Source organism: Amia ocellicauda, chromosome 4 (genome assembly GCF_036373705.1).
Source record: "Amia ocellicauda isolate fAmiCal2 chromosome 4, fAmiCal2.hap1, whole genome shotgun sequence".
Lineage (NCBI taxonomy): Eukaryota > Metazoa > Chordata > Actinopteri > Amiiformes > Amiidae > Amia > Amia ocellicauda.
In genome coordinates, this window is record NC_089853.1 from 51771757 (window position 1) to 51789850 (window position 18094).

Genomic DNA, 18094 nt, shown 5'->3' on the forward strand with positions numbered 1-18094 from the left:
GCTGCAGTCAGGTCAAGACCCTGACCTGCACAAGGACGATGAGGACGACTAGCAGCAGAAGAGCTTCCCTGAGACGCTTTCTGAGAGTTTGTGCAGAAATGTTTAGTTTGTTCAAACCCAGTTTCTCACATGATTCTGCAGGTCAAAAATGTGGATGCGGAGGTCCTGGGCTGGCGTTATTACACGTGGTCTGCGGTTGTCAGACTGGTTGGATATACTGCCAAATTCTCTAAAAAGACATTGGAGATAACTTACGGTAGGTACATTAACATTAAATTCTCTGGAAACAGCTCTGGCAGCATGGCAATTGCACACTCCCTCAAAATTTGAGACATCTGTGGCATTGTGTTGTGTGACAAACATGCACATTTTAGCGTGGCCTTGTATTTTCTATTGTATCCACTCCCCAGCACAAAGGTGCGCCTGTGTAATGATCATGCTTCTTGATATGCCACAGCTGTAAGGTGGGTGGATTATCTTGGCAAAGAAGAATTGCTCACTAACAGGGATGTAAACACTACCATCATTCAGCTGACACTAGGAGCAAAGATGTATGAAAGGGATGTGTCAGTATTTGAATTTAAGGTCACAATGTCTGCCTCTAGTGGAGAGCACTTACACATGCATCTTGCAATTGCAAAAAAAAAAAAAAAAAAGTTAGTAACTTGTAAATTCTTTGCCACGTAGCATCGACTTCCTGAAGAAGTCCTGAACTGTTATCCGCTCCCGGGGATTATTCTTGAATGTGGCTCTGCAAGAACACGTCATTTCACTGCTCTGAAGACAAATCTTTCAGAAACTTCCCAAAATTAAGTGGTGAGATGAATCTACACATACTAAGCAAGGTGCATTTAAAGCTTTTTGTTAAATCTCTTTTTGTAAGCAATGATTTATTACGCGTATAAATCCCACACAATCACGTCATTTTAATAGGATGTTCAATCTCTGACATGGCTTTTGTGGTTTATTAAAATATATTTAATTGCATTCGTTTCACCGAGGGAGTCAGACGTTCATGACTTTATTATAAATAACTATTGTTTTCGATTAAGCTGCAATTTAAAATATGTCTAAATACAGCTACAGTAAATGTAAATGCGGCCAAAGAAATAGCATTTCTTTTCCCATCACCCTCTCCAAGATGTCAATTTAGGAAGTATATATGGAACAACCGTTTACCGATTGTTTTAACACTGTGCGACCTTATGATACATTACATAATTAATTGTATACGTGGATCCCGACAACCCCCGTTAAATCAATTATTTTAGAGGACACACAATTTGAAATGTTTAGTTTGCACGACTGCATTAAGGTTCAGATTAAAGCACGGTTTCAAATAAAATAAGTAAGGCTGGGATTAAATCATAACTTTGACCCAACCGCTAATAGGAAACTACAGAACTGTACCCAGTTGCCGCTTCATTTTTAGTAAGATGACACCTTCTAATCATAAATGTATCTGCTGTGATGTACAGGTTTGTAGTTTGCTATTAGCGGGTGGGTCAAAGTTTTGATTTAATCCGGCCCCAAGTCTAATTGAATTAATCGAAGTTCTGAATGAATAAAGAAAACTACACAGTTTCTAATTAGGCTATTGCTGTCTTTAAAGAGTATGCATGGAGGAAGTGTTTTGTTGTTGTTTTACTTAAAGCACGTTAAACTCAAAGATAAGGATCTGGCTGCAATCCACTGTCAGTGAACAGTGTAAAGTTGCAGTACTAACAAAATGATACATTCAGAGGTTCATTAAGGTAGGGTATTTTAAGTGTGATTTTAAACTGTGTTGTTTTTTAATCTACCATTTTGTATAGCACGTCACAGTAAATTCTGGCGAATTAGAGAAGACAGTAATAAAGACAGTAAGACAATACACTTAGGAAACACAGCTCCAATAAAACAATTAACAAAATATAAATTGACTGAAAGCTAGAATCTATAAAAAGAAAAGCACAATATTGACCTCCTGTAAGTGACCTCCTGTAGGTTGTCGGTTACTAACCCACATATACGTTTAACCTTTGAAGAACTGAACTATTAATTCTTGAAGGAGAGCATTTAGCATTAAATAATGTATAACGGACAGTCAAAATCCTAATACAGCCTATCAATATTAAATACAGCTGAATGTATTGTCAAGTTGTTTTTTTCTTTCACTGAAGATTGGATTGAATATGATGCTATGGCAACCATAAAAAGGGTTCTGTATTGTATATTTTTCATTTCAGAAATATATATTGGAAGCATCTAATCTGATTTGGGGGTTGGTTTTTGTTGTTCTTACAATCTTAAGTGGACATGTCTAATTAAATTATGAGCCTCAACAAGAGAGTTGTCATGGTTACAAAGCTTCACATTCTCATTAGCTTTTTCTCCCTATGCTGTAGCTCTGGTATGAAGTAGTATAATGATTTTCCTTCATTTGATGTTTTTGTTTTTCCTGCAGCCTGTGAAATTGGTAAAGTAGATCTTAAAGCCTACAGCAAAAGGTACAAAAGAAGTGTTAATTTGTAATGGCAAACAATTCAAGCTTATTTGTTCCCTTAAGTAACACATTTTACTTTGCGTTCCTCAGTCTAACAGGATGACCCTAGACCCCGATACCTCCCGAGTTTGTGCTTGAAATCCCTGTTTTAAAAGTTCCAAATTTCAGGAGCTCATAAACATGGGTAAGTGAATTTGGTTTGTTTATCTGTTTACTGTTATTAAGCTTCAAGATAGAGATAGTGTTCATCTGATTTTGCTGCCATTCGAAGCTTCCCTTTGTAAAACACAGGCAACAGTTATGATTTAGAAAACAAATATCTTGACAAAATCATGTAACCTTCTGGATTGATGCTGTTTTTCTGTAGCTGTTGGTGATGATAATACATTTATCACAGTGGGCTTAATAAAGTGTTGGACCATTGGCATTTCTCCATTGCCTCCTATTTATTACATTAACATATAAATAGCACTTTTGTTTAGTTTGGCGGCTACAGAGATGTTCCTTTCACAAATAGCAGTGTAACTTTTTCTCAAGGCAACAATATGTGGCACAGGAGTCTTGTAGACATTGCAGTCTGCAGTCTCCACCATGCAAGTACTAAGAAGCTGAGTCTGAAAACTGAAAATAGTTTGACGATTGTGGGTTTGTTCTACCCGAAAATGAATACATTTTCAGTTTATTACATTTCCATGTTCTTGCTCAAAACAAGAGAACAAGAATCAAGAAGCTCATAAAGAGCAGCAGTTTTATTTAATCAAACATTAATTGCATTTACATATTTCTGCACTCTTGGCTAAGATCTTACTCGGTTACCATGGTGTTAACCACAAGGCATCACATTAATAGTCTCAGGAATTAGAATTCCCAAAACCTCATATAGAGGAATCCACAGAGGTGAGAATAAATATGCAAAACTTACAGGAAAGCCTTCTTTTTTGGAGTTGGCAAGAGGTTTAGTTTGTCATACAGTGAAAACAGAGAGAAGAAAGTTAGATTTATATTAAATGTTGATCTGAAAAGACTTGCCAGCTTCCTAATTTCTGTTTGGTATCTCTTCCCATGCTCTAGGTTGCTCCATCTTGTTTCTCTCCTCAGCTGTGTCCACACTGGGCGGCTTGGTGTTCGGGTACGAGTTGGGCATCATCTCCGGGGTGCTTCTTCAGCTTCAGACGGAATTCCACCTCAGCTGCTTGCAACAAGAAGTAGTGGTGAGCGCTCTTCTGCTGGGTGCTCTCTCGGCCTCCCTGATTGGCGGGGTTCTGATTGACTGCCAAGGCCGCCGGAACTCCATTCTCCTCAGCACTCTGCTCATCCTGGGCGGCAGCCTGATTCTCACACTCAGTGGGTCCGTTTTCTTCCTGGTGGCTGGCCGCATTGTGGTCGGCTTTGCCATGTCCATCTCCTCCATGTCCTGCTGCATCTTCATTTCTGAGATGGTCAGCCCCCAGCGCAGAGGCCTGCTGGTGACCTTGTACGAAGCTGGCATCACCATTGGCATTCTGACCGCCTACGCTATGAACTACGTCTTATCCGACTTCAAAGGTGGCTGGAGGTATATGTTTGGGTTGGTCACAGTCCCGTCTTTGGTTCAGTTTGGGGCCATTTGCTTCCTCCCAAGCCATTCTGGAAGCCAAGTTAAAGTCACCCAGGAGGCCCCAAACCAGATTCAGTTAACCTCTGCCGGAGAGACAGAAGATGGTCCTACCCTTAAAGTTGCTGGCCAGTGTTACACTATCTTGAATCTCTTTCAGGCCAAAGACAACATGAGAAGCAGGACACTTATAGGCCTTGGATTGGTGCTCTTTCAGCAGTTTACAGGACAGCCCAATGTCTTGTTCTACGCCTCCACTATCTTTCACTCAGTGGGGTTTCAAAGCGACGCCTCCGCAGTCTTGGCTTCTGTTGGCCTGGGAGCAGTGAAGGTCATTGCCACCTTGATCTCCATGAGCTGTGCTGACAGGGTGGGTCGACGGGCGCTGCTGATAGGCGGATGCGTTGTGATGTCAGCATCCGTGACGGCGATTGGTCTTTTAAGCCAACACAATTTCCTTCACCCCAGGCACACTTGCAGTGCAGACAATCACTTACAAAGCAGTTTGTCCTCCACAGCAAAGCCCACATTAATACTTGACCCTCACACTCTTCCAACTACTTATCACAGCTTTGAAAGGACAAAGGCCAGTGCGAAGGATATTGCTGTTTTAGGGGCGTCAGGTGTTTCGCAATCCTATTCAGTGCCCCAGCTGTCCTCAATGGAAAACTCACCAAATTCAACCCAGGGGACTGAAATTTACTCCAAGCTTGTAAAACACAGAATAGTAAATTGGATCACCTTACTCAGTATGATGGCATTTGTGAGTGCATATTCAGTTGGATTTGGTCCAAGTAAGTTTCGTTTTCATCAACAGTATGAATTGTTGGCTTGTATGTTTGTTGTGTCATTAGTGCCTGCATGAACAACATTTTGTTCATTGCATATTATTCGTTTGTGCTGGTTTTTGCCATTGAAATAAACTTTGGTTTTGAAGATATTAACATTTACGTATTTCGGCGAATTACGTCACTCAGCCCCCCCACAAAAACTGAATCAAACCAAAAATATCTTGTTCGTTTGTGCTATGTTTGTGCTGGTTTGTGCTGATAATATCAATGTTTCAGCTATTATGGTTTTAAAGTTATTGATGATTATTTATTACACGAGTGATGTCACTCAGCCCCACTACAACACTCAAACCAAACACCTCTTTTTCGTATATGCCGGTGAAACCAGCACCATTTGAATAATGGTTATTAGGGATGTGCATGACAAATATTTTGATCATCGATTATTTCACAGCTGTTGTCCTATTCGAATACCTACCCCCAACCCTCATTCAAAATGCGACATTAAATGCGAAATTTTATTGCAGTTGCAACAATTTTGAAACTTTATTTTAAAATATCTATCTAACACAACAACTTTGTTAAATAAACATTAGGCTATGTGAAAGTACCTTCCTACGTACCAAAATGGCATATTGCTACAACAGTAGCAATAAGCAGACCTGTCAACTCTCACGCATCTTATGCAACTCTCGTATTATTATTGTTTCCTGATATAGTCACAACTGTTTTATTACAATTTAAAACTATAAAGGTTGTGACAATTTGTTTATAAAGGAACTCTTGCTTACACAATATGTGTGTCTCCAGAATATCATGGCAGAGTTGATGTATGTATAATAATTGAATATTTTGCAATTACAGCTGTAACTGATGGACCAACATGTTGTTCTTTTAATTTTTTAATTAATTTATTTTTCATTCAATAATAGTTTAGCAAATTGAGCTGCAACGGCAATGCCTTAACATTAGCGTTCTTGTGGCAATGGTTTCCGGTCATAACAGCAAAATACAAAATGTATTAGACAATCTAACCAGCTAAATTATACAATCTACTTAATTAACAATTTACTTTTACACATTTCCAAACCACATTCAACATATAGACTGCTGGTCTGCATTCCAAAACATACCTGTGCACTCGAGTTCTAGCGAATATAAAATAAATAGCAATAGCTGGCTGTGTGTGTAGTTTAATAATATTAATGTGTTTGTTGCTCCTCTTCCCTTTTCTGTCATTCTAGTTTCGCACAAGGGTGTTTGGCTTTCAGGTGGGTTAACATACCAGCTGTAGATTTGTGGTAGTTTAATTGCACTGCACATATTATACACTTAACAGTGTTTCCATTTACTTTGTCAAAGTATTTCCATGCAGAACTGTAAGGAAGCCATTTGTCGTGTTCTTGTAGCGCAGATTTCCACAGATCTGCACAGATCTGCAGAATTCCACTGATCCCATTGGTGGAGCTGCGTGAATTTTAGCCAGTCACAGACAAGAAATAACAAATCCTACCCTCCTGTCAGTCTCCATTACAGCTACATAGAGAGCCAATCAACAACAGTACAGGCTTTACAATATAATAGCATAATAGCTGAAACATTGATTTAATCAGCACAAACCGGCACAAACGTAGCACAAATGAAAGAGAGGTGTTTGGTTTGAATCAGTTGTTGTGGGGGGGCTGAGTGACGTCGCTCGCTGAAAATAAATAAATGTTAATCTTCAAAACCAAAGCAGCACAAGCGTTTATTTCAATGGCACAAACCAGCACAAACGTAGCACAAACAAATAATATGCAATTTATCGTTTGTGCTGTAAGTGGGGGGGGGGGGTCAACTTCACGGGGCTGTGGTGTTTGCCTTGACAAAATAACCAAAATAAGAGTGATTGCATTTTAATTATTTTGTCTGATACGTTGGCAACTGCTAATAGCAGATAATAGCAATCTGGATTTATTCTCACTCTCACTTTCCTTTAGTTTTTACAATTTATATTTTCCAGCTATCTTTAGCAGCTTTAGCTTCATTTTAACAAAGATATTTCTAGGATTACATTGTTCTGTACTTAAAACGTTGAACTCTACTAGGGGCCGGATTAAATCAAAACTTTGACCCACCTGCTAATAGCAAACTACAAACCTGTTCATCATAGCGGTTACATTTCTGATTAGAAGAAAGTGTCATCTTACTAAAAATGAAGCCGCAACTGAGTACAGTTCTGTAGTTTTCTATTAGCAGGTAGGTCAAAGTATTGATTTAATATGGCCTTAGCAATACTATCAGTATCACTGAAATCAGCTATACACTCACCTAAAGGATTATTAGGAACACCATACATATACTGTGTTTGACCCCCTTTCGCCTTCAGAACTGCCTTAATTCTACGTGGCATTGATTCAACAAGGTGCTGAAAGCATTCTTTAGAAATGTTGGCCCATATTGATAGGATAGCATCTTGCAGTTGATGGAGATTTGTGGGATGCACATCCAGGGCACGAAGCTCCCGTTCCACCACATCCCAAAGATGCTCTATTGGGTTGAGATCTGGTGACTGTGGGGGCCAGTTTAGTACAGTGAACTCATTGTCATGTTCAAGAAACCAATTTGAAATGATTCGACCTTTGTGACATGGTGCATTTTCCTGCTGGAAGTAGCCATCAGAGGATGGGTACATGGTGGTCATAAAGGGATGGACATGGTCAGAAACAATGCTCAGGTAGGCCGTGGCATTTAAACGATGCCCAATTTGCACTAAGGGGCCTAAAGTGTGCCAAGAAAACATCCCCCACACCATTACACCACCACCACCAGCCTGCACAGTGGTAACAAGGCATGATGGATCCATGTTCTCATTCTGTTTACGCCAAATTCTGACTCTACCATCTGAATGTCTCAACAGAAATCGAGACTCATCAGACCAGGCAACATTTTTCCAATCTTCAACTGTCCAATTTTGGTGAGCTTGTGCAAATTGTAGCCTCTTTTTCCTATTTGTAGTGGAGATGAGTGGTACCCGGTGGGGTCTTCTGCTGTTGTAGCCCATCCACCTCAAGGTTGTACGTGTTGTGGCTTCACAAATGCTTTGCTGCATACCTCGGTTGTAACGAGTGGTTATTTCAGTCAAAGTTGCTCTTCTATCAGCTTGAATCAGTCGGCCCATTCTCCTCTGACCTCTAGCATCAACAAGGCATTTTCGCCCACAGGACTGCCGCATACTGGATGTTTTTCCCTTTTCACACCATTCTTTGTAAACCCTAGAAATGGTTGTGCGTGAAAATCCCAGTAACTGAGCAGATTGTGAAATACTCAGACCGGCCCGTCTGGCACCAACAACCATGCAACGCTCAAAATTGCTTAAATCACCTTTCTTTCCCATTCAGACATTCAGTTTGGAGTTCAGGAGATTGTCTTGACCAGACAATGTGTTGTACACACACAATAACATACAATAATAATCCACATATCAACATCTATGTCGATAACTGTATCAAGCCATTTACAATTCTGAATTATAGTGACATATGCATAAATGTTATATATACGTAGACATACACTTAAATACAATGAAACAATAATAAACCTATACAGGCACTACTGTGATGAAGTAATTAAAAAAGGCTAGCAAATGGCTAGAATATATATGGTCTCAAGTGGAAATTAAGACCTGCACTTAGGGACAAACAATAGAGTCATGTTAGTTATGCAGAGTCATGCTTATCATGAATAAAACACCCTACCTTGTTGTTTAAGATACCTCTATACTCCCAGGAAATGGCTGGATGAAGTTTTATCAACCATTAGCTCTTAGCAATCAAATGAGAATGATGAGCTGTAAGCTTTCTTACGCTCTTACCAGAATACTCCTCTGAAGCAACAACAGCCGGCCTTGCATGGGCACTCAGTAATCCTAGATTAGTTCTCGACCTAAAAGTGCAATGTCATCCAAAAGGTTTTTAAATAAAATGGGATTCAGAGGAAGCTCAAGAGTGATACAGGATTATTTCTGTTAGGTGCTGTAAAAACATATAGCCGGAGCCTACTGCAACATATGAATTGGAGCTGAAAAGGGCTGGAGCAAAATAAGTAATTGATTTATTTAAAAATGTATTTAAGTAAATAAAGTCTCCATAGGACTACTGTGGCATTAACTATGAGGCGCCGTTAGGGACATAATTCAACCCCATGGTACATACACTATACTGAGATGCATACACTACATACTGAGATGCATACACTACATACTGAGACATATACTATATATAGCTCTGAAATTAAGAGACCCCTCCAAGTTCAGAAATCAATGTTAAATGGTCTCTTAATTTTTCCAGAGCTGTATACTGAGATTGTATACACTACATACTGAGATGCATACACTACATACTGAGACGCATAAACTATATACTTTGATTTTTTTGAGTTATTCATATTTGTTAAAACCTTCTCTCTAATTTTGCATTTCCCAAATTAGCTCATGCTCTTGTCTATTAAATCAGTAAGCTGCTCCTTCTGATGGAATTGTTAATGGATGTTTACTGTTAGTGCTTAAGAATAATAATAAAAATATGTGATTTATGTTTTCAATAAAGCACTGCCTTGTAATAATTAAGTACAGTTGTTAATTTAGTAAATCTAGCTACTTTAAAACCCTATTCTGTCTCCTACCTAAGCTTTCATTCATTTTTGATACATTTTAGGACACCCCTACAACTCTATTAATATGTCACCACAAAGTGGATAGAGAGCAGAAGATCACAAAAATATGAATATGAATACTTCGTGCACTGCGCAGTTGGCACCCCTTTCTCAAATTCTGTTGACTCTTCCGGAGAAGCAGGCTTGGCCCACGTGACATGCTTGCTGTCCAATGGCATAAGTCAAATATATTTTACAATGTACCCTCCCTTTCCATAATTGCTTCTGAAAATGCTGCAGCAGCTGCTTTATTTTTTCAGCACTTCCAAATCTCACAGCCGCTGCATTATTTTTTCAGCAGTTGCACTTCAGGGCCACCGTAGATAATGCATGAAATTCATTATTTTATTTCTAGAAATGTAAGCACCAGTTAACGGAAGCTTTGCATTTGTCATAATAGAAAATCTCCTCTGAAACTGAAAGCCTTAGGTTTATAAACCCAAAATAAGAAAGATCCTATCTAAAGAAAGACATTAGATTTGGACATGGTAGGGTGTTAAGTTGGATTTGCGCACTGTTGTCTGTTCAAGCTCATTCTCAGGTATTAGTGGTTAGTGGATTGAAAGATCTAGGAAAGTTAAAAGTCTTTTACAAATGAGAACTTTAAATTTTATACTTAAAACCCCTTCTGTTAAAAATCATTAAAAGGCTTTGATTTAGGAAATTATTAGTTCAATTAAGGGTTCAATTAAGTATTTGAGAGCTTGGCTGGAACAAAATCCAGCAGGGTCTGTGGTACTCCAGGACCAGGATTGAGAACCACTGGGTTAGACAAATTGGATACAAAATCTGGATAATTTCCCAATTTGAGTCACCTAGATATACAAAACAAAATGCCACATGCACTGGGCTGGGAACATACGTTTTCAGCCTGATTATGCATTTTGAAGCCAATCACTTGAAATTAGTGTAAAACAACGTCACTGAATCACACTGTTAGTTTATTTGGTGACATCTTGAATACCAAAGACAAAATATTCGACAATGTAATTAACAAATGCTATAGCTGGATGTGTATGTTGTAGCGTAAGGTACACTTATAAATTTCAATTTAAGAAGTGAATTTATAGTATCACCTTATCACGAATCCTGGAATCTTGTAGAACTCAATTTCTGTAATAATTGAGGTGACGCAGACACCAATTCCAAAGATATAAATTGTCAAATTTATTCAAAAACAAAGACTAAATGTAGCACTACACTAATTATACAAAAGGGAAAAACTAATTAAAATTCAACTTTAGATCAACAAATCAAAGACAAATCACTTCCATGACCAAATCAAAGACCATGGGATCGCATATGGTAACACACAAATCGTTAAACAAAAAAGGTTATAAACACATTGACTACAATACTGGTTAGTAAGACGAAGGTGAGTCTCTCATTAGTATTGTTAGTCAGACATTAAATAACTACGCAGGTTAGTATTTATGTCAGGTAACTTCTCGTTATATATATATCAGTCTCAGAAAGATCCAATCATTATTTGTTACCACAATTTCCTTTAACTGATTATTATTCAATGATTAAGGATAGGCAGGGCCACCAATAATCTAATGTCTATTAACTTGTGTCAATTTCAGACTAAACAGTTAAACAGGAATGAGAAGATATTTCTCGGCGTTGACAGATTTTATTTCTAAAATTATCAACAAAACAGTTTAATGCAACACACATTTATATTCAAGAAAACTAAATGATATTACACATTCTAGAGTTATGAATCACAGATTAACATTTCTGATTGATTTCTCAAATGTCATGAATCACAAACTCCAAACTGTTAAACTTATCTGAACTTCGTCGCAGAGAGGCCTCTCTGGCTTCTGGCTCAGATAACAGCACACGGCACGAGGTCCGTGTGGTTGGGAACAAAGGCAGTCCGGTTCGGCTTTGTCCAAGAACTTCCACTCAGTCGATGCACCTGGAAGTTGCGGTTTCGCGAAAGTAGAGTCTTTTCCAAACAGATTTTCCACTGGTTTGAAGGCTCCAAGGTTGTGCTCAAAAGTAAAGTCCTTTAAAAGAATTCTTCGTATGGCTCAATCTCCTTCTCCCAGTTTAACTCTTCTGTTGCCGGCAAAGACTTGGTTGGTTTCTGGTTCCGGTTCGGGCAACAGAGCTACAGGTTGAGCTGTGGCAGCGAGTTTCTGGTTCAGGTGAGAGAGAGAAAAAAAGAGGCCGTGCGCTGTTCTTTATACGTCTGTCAGGTCAATAGGTGATTGGTTCTTGAGTTTTTGAGATTGGATTTCGGTTTCAGCCCCCAGTGTCCTATTGGAGGGGGGCTTGATTTATGACTGATGTCAATCCATGCCATCTTTTGGAAATGCCGGTTGGCCCGGGTTCGTAGCTCTGTGTCTGGATTTCGGCTCTCGTCCATTTCAAATTGTTTTTTATTACCTACAGGCCCCTTTCTCCAGACATCTCATAGCAGGATTCCAAACTATTTGGCCTATTCTCGGTGCCATCCTCCCCAAAACTGTCACTTTGATGTAAACCAGTTCCAAGCTGATGAGTTAAGGAAATCTGATAACTTTGGGGGGGAGAGGTCTTCTTTAGATCAGTGCTTCAGCTCAGAGCTAAAATGCTCTTATCAAAATACACCCAACATAATGCTACAATGTCATTAGTTTGAATTTGTTGCCGTAGAGTCAGAATTAGAGTCAAACTCTCATGAAAAGATTGGAAGCTAAAATAGCAGTCACATTGTAAAGTTTTCTTTTAGGAAGGAAGCAGCTCCTGTGTTTCAGTATGGTTTCCGACATTCAAATGGAAAGTAAAACTTTTCTAACAGTTCTACACAATTGCAGACAATATGAATGACTTCTCTTTATCTTTGTTTTACACAGTGACCTGGCTGGTTCTTAGCGAGATATTTCCTGCTGCAGTGAGAGGGAGAGCATTTGCCTTCACCAACTGCTTTAACTGGGCTGCACATTTAATCGTGACTTTTACCTTCCTGAATGTAATTGGTAAGTGTGGATATGACTGCAGTTTCAGTGACATTGAATGCAAAGCTCATCTGAAAGTTTTCTTTCACAAAACACACGAGTAAAGTCTGTCAAAACACTTAAAAACAAAACACAATGTTCTAGTCTCTGATTTAGAACACATTTCATTAAAGGACCCATTTTTGTTTATAAGGAGAAATTATGGAAATAGTTGTCCTTTGTGATTCACATCTCTTACGTTTTACCCAATTCTGTTATTCACAAATGTCACCAAATTTGCTTAGGTAATTTCTTTTGACACTGAGGGGAGGGACAAGTAAAATATTTTTCTTGGTAATGGAATGCATGATATCTTTAAACAGATACTTTAGGTCTGTCTTGGACATTCCTGCTCTATGGAATGACTGGAGTTCTTGCAGTGGTGTTTATTTACCTCCTGCTGCCTGAAACTAAAGGAAAGTCCCTTGAGGAAATAGATAAGGAGCTTTCTGGCAAAAGGTAAGAATCTGGAACTATATTTACTTCATAAAGTAAAGTACAAAAAGTAACAGGTGTCTGTTGTTGATTTCATTCATAATTTTACATTGAAAGACATGAGGACAACACATGGCTAAACTGATAAAATCCTCCAAAAGGAGTACAGGTAGAGAACTACAGTCCAGAGAAGGCTAGTTTCCACTCTGGACTGTGCCATAGCATTAACACAGATTTCTCAGGAGTTGTTCTTTATTTGTTATTTTTAAGTTTCACATTCATGATTCGTCATTCATGGGGGTGGGGTTTTGATTCTATGCACGTTTAAACTTTTTTGTGGGATTGTTTTGCAGGTCATATCACAGAGGCAATTGCTGCCACGTGTGTTGCAGGAAAAGGATTTCTTCAGCCGGGTATCAAAGAGTTGAGCTCATGAAGTCAGGAGAGTAACAGTAATCAACTGCAGGCCAAAAAACTGTACAAAGTGCAATAGAAGAAATGTAATCCCAAGTGCTATAATACAAATGTCACATGCTTTAAGAAAAATACAAATAAAAGTCTGCCCTACACTAAAACATAAAGGACACAAACATTTTGTTCTTTGCTCCAGGAATTTCTTAATGGCATACAGTGAAGCTCAGCCATCCCCAAATGTTTTGGTATAACATATACATACACAGTGACTGAAATCAGTCAGACCAAGACAATTCACCAATGGAATGAACTGAATACCACAATAGTGGAGAGGGGCTTTCACAAAGTTTGAATTGTGCTGGCTTTTCCACGAAAGGGAAAAAAATGACAACAAATATAATAATGACTAATGAGAGTAAATGTACCAGAATCTAGGTAAGATCAAGAGCAGATGAAGACTGAGGGGAGTTTGGAAGAGTAGGGAAATGAGAGCAGGAAACACAGACTCAAAAGTACAAGTTAGAAAATAAACTGGTCTGGAGCTTGGCATTCACTTGAGACCTGGAATCAAAGAAGTAATGTTGCACAGAGAAGGATAGCAGATTAAGTTAATCCAAAGATCTGGTGGTTGGAATAGCTTCTCGTGTGTGTTAGGGTTTCATAATCCTTTTAGCTGTTGTAAAAGGCATGTTTGTAGTGTGTACTTTGCATGTTTTCAATATTGGAAAAGTTCTAGAAATGATTATTCAGATGAATAGCATTATTTATCAGTAATATAATATTCTATACTCCTCTTTAGTTCTGTTCAGTATGGGTTTTCTTCTATTACTTTTGATAATAGAAGTTTCCAGAGCTCTCCAGAAATTATCCAGCAAGTGGGTTTGCCTTTAATTCCATTGATTTTTAAACAAAAATCTTTATTGACATATGGGTGTGATGTAACGGAGTGGAGGTTCCCAGGCCAGCTCATAAAGCTATATTTATACTAGAACTACTGCCTGTGTAGAGATTAGTTGATGTTAAGCTGCTGAAATTAATTATAGTTGAAGGCCACTGTAAAGGAAATTAGTATCTGCCAAGACAGCAGTTGAAAGAATCATCAGTAATACCTGGGCTAGAGAAGATGTTGAATACTGCTACAGAAATAATTCTATTTTGGAAGTTATTTTTATTTTGGGCTACTGTGATGATGTGGTTTAGACTGAAAGTTTCTGTGGGCATGTATTGTGAAATGAGCCTCTCTGATGTAAGCAGTTAAATGCTAGAATTACACAGTCAAAAAAGGAAAGTTAAAGGAAAGTATTTCCTACCTTGCAGTGTAAGCTTTGTAGAGGGTACAGTGTAAAGGTATATATTTTTTTGTGTTTTTGATGTTTGATGGTTTTACTTAAGGGGAGCATACAAGTGTTGTGCATTTGCATTTAAATCAATTTTTTTTTAATTATTATTTTTTTTTGTTGATGATTCCTGCAACCTCTTAATAACTACAAGCGCAGAGCTGGTCAATTTGACCGATTTGGTTATTAAAATTTGAATTACTCTGTGTTCCTAAATACACTGTGCATACCCGTTCGTGACTTTTACTAAATATATGTATTAAACATGCCTACAGCGTTTTAGCTGCATAAATGGAGTCAGTCTGGCGCTCCAGTGTTGATCTCTGCCTGTCTACAGACTTTCATGTGCTTGAAAAACTCACGCATTGTACAGCATTACAGGTGTTTTCTTACAACTGTACTCAGATTGAGCTGATACAGTGATTACCCGCAAATAAACATGGATTGGAAACGGAGATTGAAGAGAGCGCATTTTGGACATGCCGTGTATATGAACATGACTGATTCAGGGGCATCAGTGATACTGGCAATGACAGATCATTCGTGGGTTTGTGCCAGTGTTGTGAAAACACTGCGAGTGAAACGCAGGTCCAAATGGCACCGAGTGCTTTTACTCTACTGATCAATACGCGATTGCTACTGCACAGTACATCCACCAAAATAATGATTCACGGACATTATCAGCAGAGGAGCATTTATTGTGATGCTATATATTCGTGGAGTAAAAGTTTTGACCTGGAGAGGCTGTCAAAATGCAGTGTGAGGTACGAGCTCATGCAGGGAAAGCGGAGAAACTGTCCTGTGTGGACTGTACAAGCTGTCAGGTATGCAGGCTATATATAGTCAATAATTTATTGAAATACAAAGCTACAGTGAATAAAAGCACTATGTTGAAAACAAAGTTTACACGGTGTTGAAAATGTTTACTTCAGTGTACAATTATGTTTATTGTAAACGCAATAGTTATTTTTTAACGTTTACAATTGTTTCATTATCTTATTGTATGCCATTATTGAGCTTTTTGCTTATTGTAGGTTATATAGTAATTCATGTTTTGACTGCAGTGTGTGGGTTTAGAAAAAAGTGCTTTGTATTTATAGCAATAATATTAATGTTTTATGATCATATTTCAATTTAAATACTGCATTTGTGCTATGTAAGTGTTGGATTTGATGTTCATGAATAAAACTTCTGAGTTTAATACGATGGCTTGGCTTTGATTGTCATATCACAGCTGTTAAAGAGCTATCGGTTACAATGACCAGCTATGGCGCTTGAAGGTAGTTCAAAATGTCGGCACTTCTAGTGTTAAAGAGTTTAAGAAATACGTTTGTTTTAAAATTAAAACTTACAACAACAATATTGTTCACTCTGTCGAGTGCGTGTTTGATGTTCCCCTGACTTTTCTTATATGGGCAGCACGCAGCATTAAAGACGGCTTTCATGTGGTGGAGCAAACTTATTTGTACGCAGTGGGGAATTGTAATGCTTGGAAAGTCCCTGTTTACACACACACACACATATATATACACCGATCAGCCATAACATTATGACCACTGACAGGTGAAGTGAATAACACTGATAATCTTGTTATCATGGCACCTGTCAGTTGGTGGGATATATTAGGCAGTAAGTGAACATTTTCTCCTCAAAGTTGATGTGTTAGAATCAGGAAAAATGGGCAAGCGTAAGGATCTGAGCAACTTTGACAAGGGCCAAATTGTGATGGCTAGATGACTGGGTCAGAGCATCTCCAAAACTGCAGCTCTTGTGGGGTGTTCCCAGTCTGCAGTGGTCAGTACCTATCAAAAGTGGTCCAAGGAAGGAAAAGCGGTGAACCGGCGACAGGGTCATGGGCGGCCAAGGCTCATTGGTGCACGTGGGGAGTGAAGGCACAGTGCATTGCAGTTTGTTGCGTATGGGGCTGCGTAGTCGCAGACCAGTCAGGGTGCCCATGCTGACCCCTGGTCCACTGCCAAAAGCGCCTACAATGGGCACGTGAGCATCAGAACTGGACCACGGAGCAATGGAAAAAGGTGGCCTGGTCTGATGAATCACGAGTTCAAGGTGTTGACTTGGCCTCCAAATTTCCCAGATCTCAATCCAATCAAGCATCTGTGGGATATGCTAGACAAACAAGTCCGATCCATGGAGGCCCCACCTCGCAACTTACAGGACTTAAAGGATCTGCTGCTAACGTCTTGGTACCAGATACCACAGCACACCTTTAGGGGTCTAGTGCAGTCCATGCCTCAACGGGTCAGGACTGTTTTGGCTGAAAAAGGGGGACCTACACAATATTAGGCAGGTGGTCACAATGTTATGGCTGATCGGTGTATATGTGTACCTCCACTGGCTCCCGATACCGGCACGCATTCAGTTGAAGACGTTGACCCTCACCTACCGCTGTCTCGACCACACTGCACCAAGTTACCTTCAGACACTCGTCTCTCCATACATTCCCTCCAGACCACTGCGCTCCTCCAGTGCCAGAAGACTAACTCTACCTCCTCTCCACTCTCCTTCCTCCAGAGCCCGCTACTTCTCATCCCTGGCCCCTAAATGGTGGAACGACCTGCCCACCGAAGTCAAAACAGCAGAGTGCTTGACCTCATTCCGGCGCTTACTCAAGATGCATCTTTTCAGACAGCACTTGTAATATTAGTCCTTTTATCCCCGCAAGATAGCACTTCACAGTTTTATTATGCTTCTTGTGTTTTCGGGTTGTTTTCCTCCTTGCTCCCTTTCCCGTAGCCCTTGACTGTGACCCTACATCTTCACAGCACTTAGTTTTTACCGTCCAGGATGTAGGACCTCACTTACTGTACTTGCCTGTGTAAATTGTAAATTGGAACTTGTAAAATGTGTTTTATATTTTGAATTGCTATGTTTTATGTAAATTGAATTTGTAATGATTGATGCCTTTTACTTGCACTTATGTTGTAAGTTGCCCTGGCTAAGGGCGTCTGCCAAGAAATAAAAATAATAATAATATGTATAAACTACCGTTTTAGAACACCCCCATTTTTCCAGTTTTTATTGAAATTTAAGCAGTCCAGTGAATAACTTGAAATGGTACAAAGGTAAGCGGTAAACTGCCAGAGGTTCAAAAAAAAAGTTTGGGTTACCATAAACTGAAAAATAATGTACATTTCAGAGTTATTTACTACACCCTCTTAAGAATGATTTGGCAGTGTTATGCACAGCTCCTGTGCATAGCAGTTACACTGTATTCCTACAATGCACATACAGTGCATCTGGAAAGTACTCACAGCGCTTCACTTTTTCCACATTTTGTTATGTTAAATTAATTAATTAAATTAATTCTACAAACAATACCCCATAATGACAACGTG

General features: G+C 39.0%; 1 protein-coding gene across 4 annotated transcripts; it reads left to right on the top strand.

Moving 5' to 3' along the window:
- Positions 1-688: 688 nt before the first annotated feature.
- Positions 689-17756, top strand: slc2a10 (solute carrier family 2 member 10). Of its 4 annotated transcripts, none has more exons than XM_066702714.1 (7): positions 689-845; positions 2576-2669; positions 3557-4873; positions 7770-7826; positions 12412-12534; positions 12876-13011; positions 13341-17756. In XM_066702714.1, the coding sequence occupies exons 2-7, from the start codon at positions 2666-2668 to the stop codon at positions 13435-13437; spliced, it is 1734 nt and encodes a 577-aa protein (XP_066558811.1). In that variant the 5' UTR covers positions 689-845; positions 2576-2665; the 3' UTR covers positions 13438-17756. The 4 variants fall into 4 exon arrangements, with proteins under 4 accessions (XP_066558811.1, XP_066558812.1, XP_066558815.1 ...); XM_066702715.1 differs by having other exon boundaries at positions 689-816; XM_066702717.1 differs by lacking the exon at positions 689-845 and adding an exon at positions 2444-2489.
- Positions 17757-18094: the final 338 nt, after the last annotated feature.